Here is a 22,953-nt window from a genome sequence, read left to right on the forward strand (position 1 = left end):
AAGCATTAACCGATTGTTTGCTTTTAAGTTTTTCAATTTCAGGTTTAAAAATTCTATTTGTTCAACCAAATCAGTAACACTTTTAGTTTCCTTCACTTTCTCTTTGAGAAGATCATTTTCATCTTTTAACAAATCAATTTTAACTTTGTATTTATCATGCTTTTCCAGAATGTTTCTAACATGTGTAGTTAAGTCATCAATAATTATAAGCAGATCCTCATTAGATAGATTAGAATAATTTACCTTTTCCAGTTGATCTTGACTAGCCATGAGACATGCTTTTGCTTCATGTTTAGACACATTTTCATCATTAGAGTCATTTTCAAGATCCTCCCATGATGCCATCAGAACCTTCTTCTTGTCTTTCTTCATCTTGTCCCCCTTCTTGAGCATAGGACAAGCATACTTGAAATGGCCAGCCTCCTTACAATGATGACATATAACCTTGATGAAGTCCCTCTTGTATTCCTTTGAACTTAAGCATTTACTCTTTCCTTTACTTCTCATGAGTCTTCTCAACCTCCTAGAAAAAAATACAATTTTGTCTTCCGAAAAACTGTCATTGGAATCATCTTCCAATGAATCAATATTGTATTTCAAGGCCACTCCTTCTTTTGTTACAGTTCATGTGGGTGATTTCATAAGTAAGTAGTTTTTCTCTCCACTCATCATAGGTCATTTGATCTAAATTATTACTCTAAAAAAATAGTTGCGTTTGTTTTCCACTCTTTAGTGAGACTTCTCAGTATTTTCCTCACTAGCACTTGTTAGGTATGAGTCATTGATAAACCCCAATTTTGTGGTTTATCTTATGCTTAATTTGGGGGATTTTATCACCTTTTTTCATATTTATTCAATGAAATAGCATGGTTTTGCAATTCTCCCTTGATTTGTGCTTAAATGTGAAAACATGCTTTTTAGGCCTTAAAATAGCTAATTTTAATCCACTTTAATTCCATTCGATGCCTTGATATGTTTGTTAAGTGATTTCAGGTTCATAAGGCAAGTATTGGATGGAAGAAGTGAGGAGAAAAGCATGCAAAGTGGGAGAACTCATGAAGAAATGAAGGAACCGTAAAGCTGTCAAGCCTGACCTCTTCGCACTCAATCGACCATAACTTGAGCTACAGAGGTCCAAATAAGGCGGTTCTAGTTGTGTTGGAAAGCTAACATTCGGAGCTTCGAAATGATATAAAATTTGCCATATATTTCCTGACGCATAGGGGCGCGCACATGCCATGTACGCGCGCGCGCTGATGGAGCACGTGGGTCCACTAAAGAGAAATCGTGGCCAGCGATTTCTAGCTCATTTTGGGTCCAATCCAACTCATTTTTCATGCTATTGAACCCAAGAATTGGAGGGGGAATGAACCAAGTAGTCATAGTTGAGTTTTCATCATGTTTTAGGGTTAGAATTCTAGAGAGAGAGGCTCTCTCCTCTCTCTAGATTTTAGGGTAGTTTTAGTTAATTCTTCTTGAATCCAAGTTATAATTCTTGTTTTGATTTAGTTCTTCTTTTTAATTTCTTGTTATTACATCTCTATTCTTCTAGTTTTACTTGTCATTTCCTTTATTTTTCCATTTTTATGTTTATGAACAATTGTTGGATCTTGATTTCTCTTAATGCAATTTTATATTTCCATGTCTCTTTTATGTTGATATTGATTGTTATTATTGATTTCTTGCTTATGTTAGTTATGGGTTTTCTTAATTCTTGCATTTTGTTATGTTTACTTTTCTTGCATTCTAGGTGTTTGATAAAATGTTTCCTCTAGTTTTTGAGTAGTTTTCTTGACTCTTGGCCTAGGCTAAGGGAATTGAGTGACCTTGAGTCATTGGGTCTCAATGATTTGGTGATTTGAGAACCCTTGGTGATCAATTTGATACTCATTGACGCCAACTCACTACTAATCTAATTAGTAGGTAGGTTGGGACTTATGGGTTGATGTGATCAAGCCTATTTGACGTACTTCAAGTCTAGGAGTAGATATTACGTACTTAAGACTTTTGGAAGTAGACTTAATGAGCTTGGTTCCTCATAATTGTCAATATATAGTTTGTAGATAAGGATGGTGATCTCAATTACCTATGTCTAGCCAAGAGTACTTTTCCTTTATTTTATTTAGCTCTTGTCATTTTACCTTCTTGTCATTTAATTTTTCTTACTATTTACTTTCTTGCAAAAATCAAACCCCCCTTGAATTTTCATAGCCAATAATTGACCACTTCATTGCAATTCCTTGTGAGACGACCTGGAGTTCAAATACTTTGGTTAATTCTTATTTGGGGTTTGTTAATTGTGACAACCAAAATTTTTGATATGGGAATTGTTTGTTGGTTTGGATCTATGCTTACAACGAAGTAATTCTTTCTATGAGAAGAAAATCTAGACCATCGAGCAAAACTCGTTCATCAAAATGGTGTCATTGCCGGAGAGTTGTAATGGTGTTATGTTATTGGCTATTGTATATATGTTAATATGCTTCTTTGCTAGTTTTTTCTTGCTTTAGGAGTTAGTTTTTATTAGTCCTTATTAGTATTTTTTTTTGTTTTTATTTGCTATTATGAATTCTCATCCTCACTTTGGCTATGAGTTTGGCTCAAATTATATTGTAGGGAATGGAAGCTACAATGATAACATGCATCAAGGATGGAACAATCAAAGATGGGAGGAGCCTCAAGGGATTGATCAACCTTCTTGGCAACAACAACCTCCGAATTCTTATGGGTATAACTCTCATCCTAATGCATATCAATCTAATGGATGTGGTGACCCTTATTATGATTGTCAACAACCACCACCATATGCCTATGAACCACCTCCTCAACATAATTTTGAACTACCTTACAAGCCCCTTTTCACCAAACACCTCATTATGACCCTAATCCTTATCCACCATACCAACCACCTTATGAACCATATGAACCATACATGGAACCACCACCATTCCAACACAATTACTCTCAAGAACCACCTCAATATACACTATCTCCATACCCTTACCAAGATGAACCAACTTCCAATTATGAAACTTCCTTTCCAAACAATGAACCTTCTTTTTCCACACCACCTCCAATGGATGATTCTCTTCAAGAATGTGTTAGTTCTTATATTCAAAGGCAAGAAGAGAACCAGAAGGAGTTTAAGGAGATAGAAGCTAAGATAGCTATCCTAGCGGAAGCCGTTAGCAATATGGTCTCCTCCCACCTAAGCCTATGCGATCAAGGAACTCCCATTGTTGAATGTGGAGAAGCAATTAAGGAGCATAGTGAGGGAGTGAGTTTAGAGCTTCAAGGTGAAGAAGAGAAGTTGAAGAAAGAATTGCAACAAGAGGAGGAAGTTAAGATAATTGAGCCGGAAGAAGTGGTTGAAGCCTTTGAAGAGGTTGACCAAGAGATGGATTCAATCATTGAGAAATTCTTATGTACAATTGAATCCTCTCCAATTGGGTTTGACATAGAGGGTAGGGAAGAAGATACCTCACTTCCCATACCTTTGGTGAGCAATGAAGAAGAAATTGAATTGGAAGCAAGCCACCAAGAGGAAGAGGTTGAAGTTGAGGAAAGTTGTAAGGAGGTGGAGATAGTCAAGGAAGAGCACAAGGGAGTGGAGCTTGCAAGATCATTGGGACCACCCCTTCCTAAGTCACCATCCTACACAACATTCAAGTGGGTAAAATTCTTATCCCTAAGCTTTACCTTCTCACTTGAATATGGTTTGATTAAAAATGATGGTCAACTTAGAGCTCTTTGTGGAGTTAAGAGTAGGAGAGACTTGTGTAATGGTTGGACACATCACTCTAAGTTCATTATGGTTGCATGCTCAAAGTTTGATTGCAAGGTTTGGTGTGGAGCTAAATTGTATGGGTCTAGGAAGTTGTTTGGAGGCTTCATTGAGAATTCCAAGGCTAAACCACCCAAGTGGAATCATGATGATCACTTTGAAGATGGGTGTCAAAACAAAGTGTGGGATCCCGGATCGCACAAAGAAAATCAACTTTGGAAGCTCATGGTTTGTGAAGAATTCCATCAAATCTTGAAGATATTAACATTGAAGAATGGAGCTTATTGGAGATTCAAGCATTGGTGGATGTTCCAAGATGGTTACAAGCACAAGCCACCTTAGGAGGAGCTCCCCATAAGTCCAACTTAAGGACAATAAACAAAAGTGCTAGGTGGGAGACACCCCACCATGGTAAACTCTTTCCACTCTCTTTTAGATTTGGTTAATAAGTGATTTGAGTTGCCATTATAGGTAATTTTTGTTATTTTCTATACTCTTATACATTTTGCTTTGATTGATTGGTTGTTTCTTAGTTTGTTTTGATTAGTTTAGTTGTTGTTGAGTTGCATTTTGCTTGTAGTATAAGTTTTGTTTTTAGTGTGTTTGAAAATTTTCCAAAAACCAAAAAGATTTGTTGTTGAATTTAATTTTGGTTATATTAGAATGCTTATAGATTAGGAGAATGCCCTGCTTAAAAAAAATTAAAATTAATTAAAAAAATTTAAATAAAAATTTTTTTTCTTCCATCCTCTTTTATTGCATTTGCTTATTTTCATTTATTGCATTTTAATTTTATTTTCATACCTTGTTCTTATTTTCTTTTCTAAGTTTCTTGTTTTAACATTGGTGTTAGATTACTCTTACTCAATTGTTGAGAATTCTTTGGATTATTTTGGTGCTTCGTGACTTGTTTGGCATTAATTTTAATATTTTCTCTACACACAAGATTAGTGCTTTCGTCCTTCTTGACTCATGATCCCCTATTTTTTTATACCTCATCATCAGTGAGTTAGGATGGGACCAAATGCTTTCATGCTTATCACTAATCTTGTTTGTGTTAATTGTTGATTAAGCTTGATGCAACATGCTCTTCATGTCATTTACCTATGATTTGACTTTACTCTTGCATCAAGTATTAGTTGATATGCCCTTAGCTTGTATTGCTTTCTCACTCACATGTTGTAGCTACCATGTAGTAGAGAACCATACTCTTATTTGGAATTAGCCCCCGCCTATGTTCTACTTGCTTTGATATCTTTGTTGTAGGCTTAATTTTCTTTCTTTTTTTTTCTCTCCTTTGAGGTTAGCCACCAAGAAGGAAAGGAATGGAGAAGCTTCAAATGGGGCAACAAACAAGTTCACCCGCACAACCCTTTGAAGAAACTCATCAATTATAGCAACCCGTCCACATTGATCTTCTTTGCATGCACCGAGGACAGTGCAAATTTCTAAGTGTGGGGAGGTCGTCCGACCGATCTCTATGGGTAACAATTTCTTTCTTTCAACACCAATTCTTAATTTTTGTCTTTGTTAGTTAGTTGTTGCATTGCATGATAGGTTGCATGCTAGTTAGAATTGTACATATTTTACCACTTCTTTTTATGTTAGGACTACTTGGTTAGGGTGATGATTTCTTTTCCAAAAAAAATTGTTTTTAGGGCACCCTACCAATTTGAAATTTTTTTTTTGTTAAACTTGCTTGAAGAATTTATTTTGGAACATGGTTTTTGAGCTAAGAACACAAGCATGTGAGTTTTGAGCCAAATTGTGTGGTTACATCTTATAACCACTTATTTTCCATTCTTGTGTGTATTATTCTCTCTCTATGATTGTAATCCTTGCTTTGTTTGATTCTTTATGTCCATTATTCCATGTATACATACATTTATATGATTGAGGCCATCATTTCATTTAGCTCACTTACCCAAATAGCCTACCCTTCATCAACCATTGTTAGCCAATTTTGAGCCTATTTAATCCCTTTTGTTCTTAATGTTAGCACATCCCTACCCCTAAGTGAAAAACAATAAATGTCCTTAATTTGGAACTTTGATTAGCTTAGGCTAGTGAGCGTGTGTATCATTTGGGTATGGGAAACTTGGGACATTGGTTGAGAGAAAAGTGTATTTTTATATTTTTATTGAAGATTTTTGGGATTGGGTACATGCTTATGCATTAAATATGTAAAATCATATGCATTGATACATTTGTATATACTTTAGAAAAAAAATGATAAAGAAAAAGAAAAAGAACACACACACACACACACACACATATATATATATATATATATATATATATATATATATATATATATATATATATATATAGAGAGAGAGAGAGAGAGAGAGAAAAAAAAAAGAGAAAAAGAAATAAAAAGGGGACAAAAATGCTCCAAAGTAAAGTTCAATAAAAATCAATGCATATAGGATATGAATTGAAAAGAGAATGCATGAGTGTGTGAAAAAGTGGGAATCATGGGTAGCTAGGTTATGTATTAGAATTGTATAGGTTGTTACATGTGTTAGGTGAGAGCTTAGGCTAATCAAAGATACAAATTTCAAGCTCACTTGACCATATGCATCCTTACCTTGACCCTAGCCCCATTACAACCTATGAATAAGTCCTCATGATGAATGTATGCATGCATTGAATAATTGTTGATTGTTAGATGAAAAACAAATCATGGAAAGCATGATTAGAAGATAATTGAGTGATCGACCCTATACACTCGAGCGACTAGAGCGGATACACTTCCGGTGAGGGTTTGATGCTCAATTCCTTGTTCCCGGCTTTCATGAGCTTTCTTCTTGCAAGTCTATTTGAACTTCATTTTGATATTTGAATTGGTAGAGTTTGTGAGTTGTCATATGATCTTAGCCCTACTTGTTCACACATGTGTTCTTGGAGATTGATTTGCTTTTGACCAAGTAGGTAGAATCATCTTGCATTTAGTGCATTCATTTAGATAGGCTGCATATAGTTTCTTTGCATTGAATAAATGTTCATACCCTTTTCTTATCCTTCTTTATTCTTAGCATGAGGACATGCTTGGTTTAAGTGTGGGGAGATTTGAAAAACCCAATTTTGTGATTTATCTTGTGCTTAATTTGGGGGATTTTATCACCTTTTCTCACATTTATTCAATGAAATAGCATGGTTTTGCAATTCTCCCTTGATTTGTACTTAAATGTGAAAACATGCTTTTTAGGCCTTAAAATAGCCAATTTTAATCCACTTTAATTCTATTCAATACCTTGATATGTTTGTTAAGTGATTTCAGGTTTATAAGGTAAGTATTAGATGGAAGAAGTGAGGAGAAAAGCATGCAAAGTGGGAGAACTCATGAAGAAATGAAGGAACGGTAAAGCTATCAAGCTTGACCTCTTCGCACTCAATCGACCATAACTTGAGCTACAGAGGTCCAAATGAGGCGGTTCCAGTTGCATTGGAAAGCTAACATCTGGGGCTTTGAAATGATATAAAATTTTCTATATGTTGCCTGACTCATAGGGGCGCGCACGCGCCATGTACGCGTGCGCGCCGATGGAGCACATGGGTCCACTAAAGAGAAATGGTGGCCAGCGATTTCTAGCTCATTTTGGGCCCAATCCAACTCATTTATGATGCTATTGAACCCAAGGATTGGAGGGGGAATGAACCAAGTAGTCATAGTTGAGTTTTCATCATGTTTTAGGGTTAAAATTCTAGAGAGAGAGGCTCTCTCCTCTCTCTAGATTTTAGGGTAGTTTTAGTTAATTCTTCTTGGATCCAAGTTATAATTCTTGTTTTGATTTAGTTCTTCCTTTTAATTTCTTGTTATTACATCTCTATTCTTCTAGTTTTACTTGTCATTTCCTTTATTTTGTCATTTTTATGTTTATGAACAATTGTTGGATCTTGATTTCTCTTAATGCAATTTTATATTTCCATGTCTCTTTTATGTTGATATTGATTGTTATTATTGATTTCTTGCTTATGTTAGTTATGGGTTTGCTTAATTCTTGGATTTTGTTATGTTTACTTTTCTTGCATTCTAGGTGTTTGATAAAATGTTTCCTCTAGTTTTTGAGTAGTTTTCTTGACTCTTGGCCTAGGCTAAGGGAATTGAGTGACCTTGAGTCATTGGGTCTCAATGATTTGGTGATTTGAGAACCCTTGGTGATCAATTTGATACTCATTGATGCCAACTCACTACTAATCTAATTAGTAGGTAGGTTGGGACTTATGGGTTGATGTGATCAAGCCTATTTGACGTACTTTAAGTCTAGGAGTAGATATTACGTACTTAAGACTTTTGGAAGTAGACTTAATGAGCTTGGTTCCTCATAATTGTCAATATATGGTTTGTAGACAAGGATGGTGATCTCAATTACCTACGTCTAGCCAATAGTACTTTTCCTTTATTTTATTTAGCTCTTGTCATTTTACCTTATTGTCATTTAATTTTTCTTGCCATTTACTTTCTTACAAAAATCAAACCCCCCCCCTTGAATTTTCATAGCCAATAATTGACCACTTCATTGCAATTCCTTGTGAGACGGCCCGAAGTTCAAATACTTCGGTTAATTCTTATTTGGGGTTTGTTAATTGTGACAACCAAAATTTTTGATGTGGAAATTGTTTGTTGGTTTGGAGCTATGCTTACAACGAAGTAATTCTTTCTATGAGAAGAAAATCTAGACCATCGAGCAAAATTCGTTCATCAGTCATCCTCATAGCATTCAAACTATTTGTGATGATTGAAAATCTTTCAAACAGCTCATCGATGGTTTCTCCTTCCTTCATAGTGAACATTTCATATTCCTTTCTTGGCATATCAATCCTTATTTCCTTGACATGTTGAGTGCTTTCATGAGTGACTTGGAGTTTATCCCAAATTTCTTTTGCTGTTTTACATTTTGAGAACTTCTGAAATTTCTCAAAGCTAACTACGTAATTCATCATGTTGATTGCCTTGGCATTTAGCTCCACATTTTTCGTATCTTCATCGTTCCATTTGGATTCATCTTTAGAAGTGACAACTTCTTCAGCACTTGTGATTGTTGGGACTTGTGGACCATCCATAACAATTTTTCATATGTTGTAATCAACGGATTGCATAAATATCCATATTCTCTCATTCTAGTAATAAGTGTAGTTTTGACATTAAAGAAATGAGGTCTGTTGTTGGACTGACCCTCATTTTGTCTCATATTGAATGAAAACAGAAATAGAGCTGAGAAGAATAAATGACACAGTCATGTATCCTGATTCAACTACCATGTGCAATGTGGCCTACATCCAGTCTCCACCACATCTGTGGTGAAATTTCCATTATCTTTTTCAAAGATTTATAAACACCAATTTTCAATGAATCAACCAAATCCTATCAAAGACAAACCAAACTTCTAACCAAGCTTAATTTGGCTAGGTTTACTCCCTAGACTTTTAACCATTAAGTGCTCACTCAACTTAACAAGAGAAACCTCTCAAGTTCATGAATACAAAATACAAACAATAACATAAGAGTTTGACATAATTTTGGGCTTTTCTCCAAGATTACTCTCTTTGCTTTTACTCTCAATGAATTTTTTCTAATATCTCACATATTTACTTTTTTCCATTGATTTAAACAAAGAAAGATAAAACTAAAGAACAAAAAATTTAATGTTAAATCATGAAGGAGAAGAAGGTGTAGCTCGAAAGCTATGAAGATCCGAACAGTATGCTGACTCTCTTTTCTTCAATTTCTGACCGTTTACCCTTTTATACAGGAGTAAAGCTTCCAAAACTTGAGCTCGGTTGAACACCTTTGACTTTGTTTTTCTTTCCCATAAATCAAATCAAAGACATAGAGAAGAGAGGGGACAATAATAGTGATTTCATGGATAGGAGAATTAGCTTGGATTCTTATCTACACTACAACATTTTTGGCCTAAGGTAACCCTTATTTGAAGCAACATTTAATAAAAGTTGCCTTAGATAGAAAAATACAACATTTTTTAAGAGTTACCTTTGAGTAAGGCAAAGATAACAAATTTTTTGACCACCCACAAAAATTGTTGTCTTTAATATCTAAAGCAACACTTAAAAAATATTACAATATAAAACATTTAAGACAACATTTTTAAATAAAAATACAACATTTTATAAGGGTTATTAAAAAATTTAAATAAATAACTTTTATAAAATATTACCTAAAATCATTCATAGCTAAAAATTTTAGAGGAAAACTTTTCATCATATTCCCCCCAATAATTTCTTTCCAATCAAATAACTTAGAAAAAAAAAAGAAAAGACCTTTAGTTTCCTTAGATTATTTCTACTATTGTTTCAGTTTGTTCATCACTACCCAGCACCCACCATAAGCCCTAACTTTCCTAATCATCGACACAAACGGCAGCAGGAGGTCTCGTTCGCGGTGCTGTCCACCCCAACCGGCGACGGCACGGTGCTCCCTTTCATAGGCGTTGGCACGTTGCGGTGCTCTCCTCCAGGGGTGTCGGCAGAGTGCTCTCTTCTAGGGGCGTCGGCGCGGTGCTCTCCTTCGCGGTCTTCGTCTCCACGCACACTGCTCCACGGCTTCTCCTCCTCCTGTCTCGGCTCAACGTACGCGGTCACCTTCGAGAAACCTCTGTCGTTCTTCCTCTTCTTCCCCTGTCTCGCCTCCTCCTCTTCGCAACTGGCATCGGCACCGGAGCAGGCAATTCACATCATCACTCTCTCTGATCAACACTTTTGCCGTCGTAGCTCACCAAGTAATTCATTTTCTTCTTGCGCTCTCTGTTTTACCTATTCGATTTTCTCTTCCGTTTAATTTAATTCTTCAATCGATTCCAACTAGTGTCTCTGTAGTGGTGCCCATTGGAAAAAAAACTAATATGGATTAGATCTTTGTACTCACAAATTAGGAGAAGCTGTATTTGATGATAGATATGATGCAGAAGCATGGTTATTTTAATTAATAAATAGAAAACTGCAGAAGCATAGTTCCCATAGATTCAAAGGGTTTTGTAGGCAAAAGTAGTGTCCGACAAGTATGGTGGGGGAAACAGAAGAAGGTGAAGATGAGCCCATGCTTATTATTGGTGTGATCTGATAATCACTACTAATTTCAATTGATTATTGCTATCTTTATATGGTGTTAATTAACAGCTACAGTACACAAGCTCAAGCCAGGCAAATTTTTTATGATAGATATGATGATGCATCATCCAAGCCTAAAAATTGAACTCTTATTGATTCATAAACTTGAATTTATTAATTTCTCCTTTCCTTAAGTAATGGTTAATTCTCAGAAACATGTAATATTCTAGTATGTATATATAAGCTAGAAGCTAATCTATTAATTAGTAGTGCTCTTTAATTTGTAATTTCCTTTTCTTTAATTACATGTCACAAAAAAATATTAGTTAAGAGTGAAATTCGTGTTCTAATTTAATTCTTTGTTGTGGACTGCTGATGATAATTATTCTTGAAAAATATTCTTCTTTAATTTGTAGCTATGCAGGGTTTGTTTCTTTTGATGTTTATATAGAGACTATATTAATTAGAAGCAATTAAGATGCATGCTAATTAAGCTACTGCTCCCTACAGAAATGCTAAAACATATGTATTTAGTTCATCATTTGTTTTGATTTTAATCATGACACGGATTGTTCTTTCACATTTGTATTTGTGTTTGTATGTGAAGTAATGGAGGCAGCAATTATTTGTAGTTTTAGTGTGTTTTAGAATCATTTATGGTGTCTGATTTGAAGCATTTTCAATTGATTGTTCTGTTTGCCACTTTGATTGAGTTAAATTGTTTATAAAGAGTAATGTAAATTTGATACTTTACTCTGTTATAGAGAAAGATTGCTTCAAGGGAGTTTAAGGAACATTGGTGGACATTCTAGAGGGGGTTTTATTTCAATTTTTTTGAATTTTTTATGGTTCTGATTGTTTTTATGTAGATGACGGAGTGAAATTGATACATTGCTGATGTGCTTTTATGTAGATGACGAAACATATGCTATGAAAAGGTCCTCATCAAGAGCAATGAGCAGCTGGAGTTGGTCAGGGAGGAGATCCGTGTTTCATCACTATTCAACCACCCAAATCTACTCCCGCTTTTTGATCATGCAATCATTTCTGTCAAGGTAAGTAGTTACAACAGCAGTCAACACCCGCTCTTCTCTGAATCATATAAAAAAAATTCATCAAAACAAGAAAATGGTCTATTTATTCAACCTCCATATTTGTTCTTTAGCTTTGGCTATGTAATTAGATTTATGTCCTGAAGTTTTAAACATGCTATCTGCTGGGTTTGGAATTCAGCAGTTTCCAAATACTATGCATGAAGGCTGTAGAATCCAATGCCTTCTACGAGATACCTTCTACGGGCACTTGAACTATGCCTTGACCAAAAAACATTCAATAGTCAGTATTTGGTGTTTTATTGTAACTGGTTTAAACTGAAAGTAATTCATCTTTCCTATGTGCACTTTGAATGGAAAAAGGATGGGTATCTGGTTTTTCTTGTGGATGCTCAACAAAAATTCTTTTGAGATATGTGATTGCGAAAGGATTAGAATGAGACTCTCAAAGCTTGTCAATGTAATGGGATAGTGATATGTACCAAGTGAGATCCTGCATATCATGGCAAAGTTGATTCTAGTCTATTATTCAACCTTTTCAAATTGGATTATTTCGATAAGAATTGCTTCTTGCTTATAAAATTATGTCTTTGAAAACATAATATCACTATTAATTGTGCTATTTTACAAGGACCTCTATCTATTGCTGCTACAATGCAAGCCAGGAAGGAATCCTTTCCTACCTCCGATGTTCTTCAAATCTTTCAACAGCTAAAAGAACTTTCTTCTGTCATGTAATTGGCTTATTATAACCAGAGATCAGGTATCTCAAGCATCATAGTTGCAATTCAAGATTTTCAGCACATGATACTTTTACTTTTTTTTTTGGATAAAAACATATGTTACTTGTTTGGCATCTATTGTATCCTTTTCTGATTGTCATGAATTTCGTATATGTATTTACCTAGTAATTCTTTGGAATAGGTTATTTTCTCTGTTCAGAATCAAATTGAAAGATAAATATGGACATCTCTGGCCTATACTACTTTTATACTACTTTTATGTTTAGAATCTAAGAAGCAACTTTCTTTTTTAAAATATAAAAAATAAAAATATTAGTTTGATTCAATATACAGTTCTTTATATTCTAGAGTTCTTTAGTACTCTAACCTTACAAAAGTTTGATTTCTTCTGAAATCCTTTTAGCCCTGACAAATTAACTCAACAGCTTTGTTCAGGACTCAAGCATATGCATGGTTTAGATACTCCATATGCTCATAATGATGTCAAACCTGGTAATGTTCTTATAACACATAGAAAAGGACAACTGCCTCTTGCCATACTCATGGATTTTGGCCGTGCTCGTCCTTCCAGGAAGCACATTGGTTCCAGATCAGAGGCACTCCAGTTGCAGGTGCTTTGTTCAGCCCCTTTTTTTCTCTCAATTTTTTTATAAATGAAATTCATGCATTGTGCTAGCCGCATATTATATTTATTGATTTATTGATGCTTTTTCCCCATTTGTAGTTTGTGAGCTTGTATTTCCTAATATTGTAGAAAGTAGGCTTATATGCATCAGCAGGCTAGTGTGAGATCATTTTGATTTTGTTACTCCATATAATAGCTTCTGTTCCATTTGTAAATACTCAATTGCTTATCTACATTCTCATTCGGGTTTTACATGTATGGGAGGATTGTGTTTCAATTTCAATCATCTGACCTTCTCTTTTCCTATTTTTTATCTTCCTATATAGGGTTGGATGAAGTTTTCTAGAGAAATAAAGGCGACTCTTGACACAATGGTGAAGCACAAAGTCTTTTTGGTTTCAAATGGAAAAACTAGTTTCTTTTTTGTTCAATTTCATCATGAAAAAAATATGTATTTTGTTTACTTATGTTTATTATTTAGTTGACTTGATAACTTAACAAGTATGTTAATCGACACTTAGAAGACCTTTCTATATATATGCAATATATATTATTAGCTTATTCTCCCTATTGACACTTGGAAGACTTTTCTATATATATGCAATATATATTATTAGCTTATTCTCCTTATATTGATTAATTGAGTTCAAATATTTAAATATTATTAATGTGTACTATAAATTCTTTAAATGTCATATAAATATAACAAAGATGAAAAATATATTGCTTTAGATATAAAAAAAGAAAACCTAAAAAAAACTCAATGAGGTGTTGCTTTAGGTATTAAAAAAAGACAACTGCAAATAAACTTAGATAAGTGTTGTTTTAGGTCTATGAAAAAGGCAACTTAACAAAATTTGGACAAGTGTTGTTTTAGGTATATGAAGAAACAACCAGAAAAAATTTATACAAGTGTTGCTTTAGGTATATGAAAAGGCAACTAAAAAAAATCTGGACAAGTGTTGCTTTATGTATTAGAAAATACAACTCGTATAAAGTGTTGCTATAAAGTTTTATCTAAAGCGTTGTGTTTAGGTGCTCTAAGACAACCCTTTTGCGGAGTTGCTTTATTTGCAGAAAAGGCAACGTTTTTTGAAGGTTGCCGTAAAAAGGGTTCCCTTTAATACACAAAAACGTTGCCTTAGACCAAAGGTAACGGCCGTATAGCCAACCCCCCCAAAAGCGTTGTTTTTTGTCAAAAAGTGTTGCCTTTTATCAAAGACAACACTTTCTCTTATTATAGACAACGTTTTTAAAGGGTTGCCTCAGCCCGAATTTGTTGTAGTGCTAACTTCTTCTCTTTCTTTTTTTTTCTCTTGACTTCAAAGATCTGAACCATTGATCTATTCTTTGGTTCTAAGTTTCAATTGTGACTTTTGATTTCTAATAAATAAAGATAACCTCTATTTTCTTCTTCTTACCCGAAAATGTGCAATAGGAGGATGGTAGCTTCAACAAGCTAGAATGGTTGCACAAAGATGATAACTCATCTTTGATTTTCTTCTACATCAAATCATATTTGATTTTTCCTTTAGCTCCAACTTTTGACTTTTTCTTCTCTTTTCTTTTCGATACCAAGAATTGGTGATCTACTTTTACACATTGCTTGAACCCAATCTGAATATACTTTTTTATTTGTGAAACTTCTTTTCATCCTTGATTTAAGGTTAGTCACATGGATTATGATTAGAAGAGAGAAGTGAGTACTAGTTACAGGCTAAAGAAGAGAATAAGTGCTGGCTTTTATAATTGGGCCTATTTATTTTCGGGACAATAACTACACACATTACAAAAACTTTTGGGCTTTAACCCAACTAATTAATAACGTTTTGTCGTCATCAAATTATTATTGTTTTTCTTTGAACTCAACAGTAATCAAACTTTGATTATAGTAAAAATTTTACTGTAGTTTATGGTAAACTCGACGTAAGTCTCAGTACTAGAGGCCAAACCAAGATATATTGTTGTATCACTCTTTCTCTTTTTTCTTTCTCTGCACTGTTGAGACAAGACAAAACTTAAAATAATTTCTTGAGTTGCAAATACTACATAATCTATTTTATAAGCTATCAAAAATGATTTCTTGATTCAACCCCTCTCAAATTCCTTGAAAATTTTCAATTGGCATCCAAGTTTTAGGTTCAATGGGTAAGCTTAATAACTTGGAATAAGCAATCCATAACAATTAACATTACAGTATACACTCTGATAAAAGGATAATTCAATAATAGACCATCATATTTCAATAGTACTTAGTCAGTATAAGCTACTCTTTCTTTGGCAGCACTTAGTTATCAACGTATTTTATAAATTGACTTTAAGAAAAAATTAAAATTTTTCTCGATAAAAAAAAATCTTACGTACTTTTGACATTTAAAATTAGATTACAAAAATATGATGAATTTAAATTTAGATTAAACGATAGAACGTGACAGAAATCTTATTGCATTTTTCACACAATTTATATAATGAAACTCGACTGACACATTTTGAGTTCTTGACAAGCAATTGCAAAGAACACTACACCGTGTTCTACTTAAAAGAATTATTAATTAAATACTAGTGTTAAAGTAAATAGTTAGGTATATACAAGACGGATCCAGAAATATTATTATAGGGGCCAATAATATATATAATATAAAAAAATATATACAAATAAATTATAATGTAAGATGCATTACAAAAATATACTAATAGAGAATATATATTTAAAGTACAAAAAAATGTGTACTTTTTACTAACGAAGTGGTACACGTCGATTCTTCATATCATAAAATTCATCGATAATAGAATCTGTGTCAAATCTTTCAGCAATCTTCTTCTCAATGTAAATCAAAAGACAATTAGCAAGCAATTCATCTTCCATTTTTTCTGAGTCTATTCTTCACAATATTCATAGCTGAAAAAGATCTCTCAGTTGTACTAGTTGAAACAGGGAGAGTTAATACTAAGCAAATCAAACGATCAATCAAAGGATATGTTAAATACTTTCCTGTCTTCATTAATCCTTGACATAACTCCAAAATTATGCACAAGTTAGTTAATTCAACATGATTAGGAACATCAAGTTCATAATGTTGAGCTTGCATTCTAATGTGAAATTTTTCTTGGTCACTGAAGTCACCTGGATAAAACCGTTCTATTAATTCACATACTTTTTATTGACACTGAAGAACTTATAATTATCTCTGGGATCTAAAGTTGAACTTAAAGTAAGCAATTCCACCATATTATCATTGAATCTCCATTAAGCTCTTGCAATTGTGTATCAATTACAACCAGAAATAAATTAACACGGTAATGATGCTCTACTGAAATTTGATCAACAATTTTGCGAGTTTGGCCTCTTCTAGGAATATACAATGCATCCATATAAGGAACTTCAACTTCATGTTTCTCACAAAATAATATAACTTCTTTTATGAAAGCCTCCCAACTTGATTCTCTCATTCTTTGGATTAAAGTCTTCGTAGTAGAAACCAGAGTTAAAGCATTCAATATGTCTTGATTTTTTCGTTGCAAGGCTTGACAAAGATCATGACTAATTTCCAAAATATTTCTCATCAAATGCAAAACAAAGACAAATTCAAAGGATGTGATAGCATCATAAGCAGCACTAGCATCACCATGAGGGAAAAAATTACCTTCTTCGGTGCTTTTTTCAAGAACTTCACAAGTAGCATCAAACATGCATAACAAGCTACGTACAGAATTCAAATGAGACCCCCCATCTAGTATCTCCAGCTCTTTACAAAGTACCAATTTGATTAAGTCCACTACGTACCTATCACAATTTGATCATTGGCAATTAAGTTTGCAACATTATTTACTTGAGCAACCCTTAACTGATCATGACGTTTAGGAGAAATAGTCACAACATTCACAATTAGTGTAAGTTTTGAAAAGAATTGATGAACATAACACACTTCTTTGGCTACAGAAACAAGTGCTAATTGTAATCGATGAGCAAGACAATGAATGTAATAAGTAAAAGGGCAATCTTTCAAAAATAGAGCTTGCAATCCATTCCATTCACCACGCATATTACTAGCTCCATCGTACCCTTGTCCCCTAAGATTTTGAACATCAAGATTATGACGAGAGAGAACAGATGAAATTTCTGTTTTCAATGTCAAAGAACGTGTATCAGAAACATGTATAAGATCAAAAAATCTTTCTAGAACACAATCGTGCTTGTCTACAAATCTCAAAACTACAGATATTTATTCTCGCTTTGACTCATCTCTTGCTTCATCAATAATTATACAAAATTTAGAATCACCAATTTCTTCTTGAATTGTTGCACGCACTTTTCTAGCAAAGATATGCAATATATCTTTTTGAACACCGGGAGATATATATTGAGCATTTCCTGGAGCATTTTCAAGGACAACATTATTAACATTCTGATTACAGGAAGCTAAAAGCTTAATTAACTCAATAAAATTTCTCATATTCAAAGATCTAAGACTTTCATCATCGCCTCTAAATGCACATGCTTGAAATACAAGCCATCGAATAGCATTAATAGATGTTTTCAACCTTAGACGGTTATTTGCAATAGTTTCATCACTATGCCTATCAAGAACTTTGTCTATATGCTTAGATTGAGCCATTAAATCATCACAAGATTTCACACATAAATTATTCCTTTCTAGTAAAGAGATATCCACATCTCTTTCTAATCTTGGTACTTTAGTTTCATGTTGATGTGTATTTTGAGTAAGATTAGAGAGCTCACTTACTTGAACTTCTTGTGAAATGAGATTAGAGGGTTGACTTATTTGAACTCTAACATTATCAATAACTTTTTTTTTGAAAGTAAAAGAGCTCAACACATTAGAGTGGAGCAAGCAGTATGAAATAAAATAACAAGACAGGCAACTCCCACAAACTCCTTGAATAGAGAACAGCATCCCCACGTCATCTCTGGCATAGCCATCAACAACCCTATGGATGCACACCTGCCCACTCTTCACAGCTAAGGATGGTTAGTGTGATGATATCTTCTACCCTCTTTCTTTGGTTATGAAATATCCTCCTGTTTCGCTCCAACCAAATATGCCAAATGATCGCACAGAAACATCTTAACCGCTGCTTTCGATCTGCTTTCCTTCACAGTTCATCTGTCCAACTCAGGAAATGATCTTTCAATAACCCCGGGACATCCCAACGTCGGCCAGCCATAGACAACCATGCATTCCACACCTGCCAAGTAAAATCACAGCCCAGAAACAAGTGATAGACCTGCTCAACATCCTTATTACATAAAACCCAGCTCTTATCATCCTGGCTAATTATCCCGATCCGGCTTAGCCGTTCTTTGGTGTTCACCCTGCCTACCAGGACGAACCAAGCAAACAGCTCCACCCTTGGTGGAACAAACCTTTCCAGATGGTCTTTGTGAAGCTGTAACTGGTTACCTCCTCCGATAGCATTCCTTCCTGTAGCACCTGCACAAAGGAGTTAGTCGAAAAAATACCAAGTTTATCATATTTCCACACGACGCTATCCTCCCTATTATTCGCTTGCCTCACAGGTCTCAGAGCCTCATGTAACTGACTCAGAAGGTCTAACTCCCATTGAAAGAGCTCCCTCCTCCATTGGAAGTTCCAAACCCACTCTAACCCATCCCAAAACCCACACTCCCCAATCAACGCCCCACATTAGTTTGAAACAGAGAAGAGCCTAGGGAAGCAATCTTTCAAGGAACCACACTGCAGCCAAACATCCTCCCAAAATCGTGTCCTTCGCCCGTCCCCAATCTCCATTGCCAGACCTGTAACCATCTTATCCCGCAGATGTTGCTCCTGAAAATCTATATGGCAAATATCCCTCCATGGGCCCCCTCTAGTAGGCAGCACTTGAGAAGACAGTAGCTCATTTGGCCTCAAGTTATTACAGGAGCAGACCACCTTCTTCCACAATGGACACTCTTCCTTAGCAAAGTGCCACCACCACTTAAACAACAGTGCTGAGTTCCGAATCATAGCATCCCCTACTCCCAGCCCTCCAAATTTCTTCGGGGCCTGTACCATCTCCCACTTCACCAACACCATTCCCTGTCTCCCATCCTCCTTACTCCACAGAAATCTCCTCTGTAGAGAAACTAGCTTCTTAACAACTGCCTTCAGCATCTTGTATAAGCTCAGATAATACACTGGCAAGCTATTCAAGACTGATTTAATAAGAACCAGCTTACCCACTTTATTTAGCACCTTAGCTTTCCACAGGCTTAGTTTCTTTTCCGCCTTGTCGATTATCGGCTTCCAAGTCTTAACCAACCTCGGATTAGCTCCTAAGGGGACTCCAAGGTATTTAATAGGGAGCGTGCCTTCCTTGCATCCCCACAAAGTACACATACTACGCACCCACTGCTCTTCACAGTTGATTGGAATCAAGCTGGACTTATCGAAGTTGATACTGAGTCCTGACATCAACTCAAACCATCGCAGCAGCCGCTTATAATTCCGCATAGTCTCATCTTCTGGCGAACAGAACAGAATGGTATCATCAGCAAACTGAAGGTGTGAAAGCTCCACACTGTCTCGGCCAACCAGCAAAGGAGAAATACGCCTGTTCCTGACCACCTCACCAACCATCCTATGTAGTACATCGACAACCAGCACAAACAAGAAAGGGGAAAGCGGGTCACCTTGTCTCAAGCCCCTCTCCATTTTAAACGGTTTAGACAGCGATCTATTAATCAAAAGCGACATCGAAGCTGTGGTCACACATTCCATAACCCAAGCCCTCCACCTGCGCCCAAACCCCATCTTTTCCAGCACAATATCGACAAAGCTCCACTTCACTCTGTCATATGCCTTTTGGAAGTCCAATTTGATTATGGCTGCCTCCTCTTTTCTCCTTTTAAGCCAGTGCACCGTTTCACACGCTATGAGAGCCCCGTCATAAATTTTTCTACCCTGCACAAAGGCACTCTGAGTCTCTCCTACTAGCCCATGCATCACTGCTCTCATCCTTCTAACAAGCACTTTCGAAATGACCTTATACACACACCCAACCATGCTGATAGGTCTGAGGTCTTTGATTTCCTTCGCACCAGTGAACTTGGGGACCAGCGCCACCCACGTAATATTGGAATCTGCAGGTAGCCTGGATGTCTGAAAGAACCCCATAACTGCTCCTGTAAACTCCGCCCCAATCTCATTCCAGCACCGCTTAATGAAATTCATGTTGAACCTATCATACCCTGGCGCCTTCGAAGACTTACAATCTCATATTGATTTCCTGATTTCCTCAGCAGATGGCATCGCCTCCAAAGACACAGACTCTTCCTCAGCTATCTTAGCCACCAAACCATCTTTGAATCCCAGCAAAGGAGAACTCTTCTGATGATACAGATCTTTATAAAACTCTCTTATAGCTATTTTTATTCTAGCTTTGTTCCTAACCAGTCTTCCGTTGACTACCAGAGCATCAATCCGATTATTCTGCCTTCTTGCCGATGCTATATTGTGGAAGTATCTTGTGTTTCTATCCATTTCCTTTGCTTGCCGAGATCGAGACATTTGCTTCTAGTGAATTTCTTTCCTCACATACCATCTCTCACAGCAGGTGACTAACGCCTTCCTTCTAGCCTCCGTAGTTGCATCATACACTCCAGTACTTACCAAGTCATCAATCTTTTTGATATCTTCCTCAAACTTCAAGATCTTCTTGTCCATCTCACCAAATTTGTTCTTGTGCCAACTTCTCAAAGGAGCCGCTAGCGCCTTCAATTTATCTTTGAATTGCATCTCCCCTAGACCCCTCCATTCCTCCTTGACCATCCGGAGAAAGCCGTCATGTGTGAACCATGCGTCAAGGCTTTGAAAAGGCTGAGGACCTTCCTGCATCCGCTGCTCTTCCACAATAATAGGGTAGTGATCTGACAAGCCTCTTGGACTCCCTCGTAACCGGGTCTTAGGGAACTCTTCTAACCATTCCACACTCACCAAAGCTCTGTCTAATCAACTGCAAGAGCGACCTCAAAACCACGTGAATTTGCGATCTGTAAGCGGCAAGTCCACTAGGTGCATATCCTGAATCCACGTCTTGAAGTCCTCTGCTGACACAGGTAAGCTAACAGTCCCTCTCCGTTCCTCGATGTTCACTATCTCATTAAAATCCCCCATAAAGCAAAAAGGAACTTGACATAACCCACCAATGTAACTCAACTCCTCCCACACCTGTCTCTCCTCATCTCTACTATGTGCACCATAAATCAAGACAAAAGCACAGTTAAAACTATTCTTTAGCAAAGCACCTTCAACAGATAACCACCATTCCCCCTTATAGCAGTTATTCATATTAAAATACGTGTCATCCCAAATCATCAAAAGCCCCCCGGATGCACCGTCCGAGTCTACATATTCCCACCCTGCCCCAGTACACCCCCAAATCCTTTCAACGTCAAACCTTGTCACAGCCCGTCTCTTGGTCTCAATCAAGCCTACCAAGATCAGGTTATGTTTATATTTTAAATCCTTCACCATTCTCATCTTCCCATGACCACGTAACCCCCTAACATTCCAAGAACAGAAAGTCATTTAAAACTAATTTTACACACCTGGCTTTTACTTTTTGGTCTACATCGTCACAACTTCGCCTTTCGTTTCGTCAATTTCATCTTTTGTGCTATTTCTTTGTTTTGAGCCTGAAGAATTGTCATGATGTCATCTTTCTCGTTGCACAGCACCGCCCCTGATTCCAAAGCCAGCTCCACGGTCTTTTTATTTTCCATCAATTGTTCCTCCAAGCACTGGTTATCCGTATCTCCCTGTTCACTCCGGATTCCGTCTGCGACCCTTACCCTGGCACTCCCACCAGCCGCGCTCACCTCCCCCTCTTCCACAGCAGCGTGGTCGTCTCCATCATCCTCGGCTTCCACCGTCCTCAACGCCGCTTCACGACATTCCTTCGCAACCGGATCGTTGGGTGGAATTGCTACTTCGTCGATCTCATGGCCAGCCACCCCGTCATGGCTTGCACAAGCTCTGCCTCCGGTCCATGTCCAGTCATCTTCAGCGCTTCCCGGCCGTCTCCCTGGATTCAAGGCCAACCGTCGCTCTCCGTTCGCAGCCTCGATTCTGGTGTCGCTCTCCCCCTCAAGGCAGCGCAAGCAGTCCCCGAGAGAACTCTGCTGCGCGATCTAGAGTTCCTTAGAGGGTTGCCTACAGCGCTTCCCCTGACTCGGTTCGAGCCCAAAGGCTGAAGGGGTGAGGCCCAAACCAGTAGTGCCTCCTTCCATACCTGCATAGCTGTCCTTGGCCCAATGCTTAGTGCAGCTCCCTTTTCTTGTTTTTTCCTTTTCCATAGAGCTATGCCTGGCCCAATACCTAGTGAGGCCCCCTTTTTTATTTTTCCTTGTGATTAGATAAAATCCGTTGCAGCCCATAATACAACGTACACAAGTTGCTAGTCACGTTTCTATCTGAATCTGCTACATAACTGATACGATTTTCACATTCAAAATTAGTAAGCCCTTGAATGCCGCCGTTATTTGGAACCGTTACTAACTTTCTGCGATTTTGATTTTCACTGCCCTTCATCCACTCATTTAAAATATCAGCAGAAATTACTATTCTGCCCTCCTTGTCTGCCCCTACACAGTTCACCGCCATTAACGAAGCTTCATCTTGCTCGACTCCCCTTGATGAAATCAACCTCCTTCTCTGC

The 22,953-nt window shown here is 36.6% G+C and overlaps 1 protein-coding gene and 1 pseudogene across 1 annotated transcript; one reads left to right on the forward strand and one right to left on the reverse strand.

Annotated features, from left to right (window-relative positions):
• The first annotated feature begins 9,474 nt into the window (after nt 1–9,474).
• On the forward strand, nt 9,475–13,431 carry LOC107605010 (uncharacterized; annotated as a pseudogene).
• Nucleotides 13,432–16,479: 3,048 nt separating this feature from the next.
• Nucleotides 16,480–17,888, reverse strand: LOC107605019 (uncharacterized). Its single transcript, XM_016306758.1, has 4 exons — nt 17,555–17,888; nt 17,199–17,392; nt 17,057–17,117; nt 16,480–16,940 (listed from the first exon to the last, which is right to left on the reverse strand). The coding sequence occupies exons 1-4, from the start codon at nt 17,886–17,888 to the stop codon at nt 16,480–16,482; spliced, it is 1,050 nt and encodes a 349-aa protein (XP_016162244.1).
• Nucleotides 17,889–22,953: the final 5,065 nt, after the last annotated feature.

Source organism: Arachis ipaensis, chromosome B1, assembly GCF_059453495.1.
Source record: "Arachis ipaensis isolate K30076 ecotype BB chromosome B1, ASM5945349v1, whole genome shotgun sequence".
NCBI lineage: Eukaryota > Viridiplantae > Streptophyta > Magnoliopsida > Fabales > Fabaceae > Arachis > Arachis ipaensis.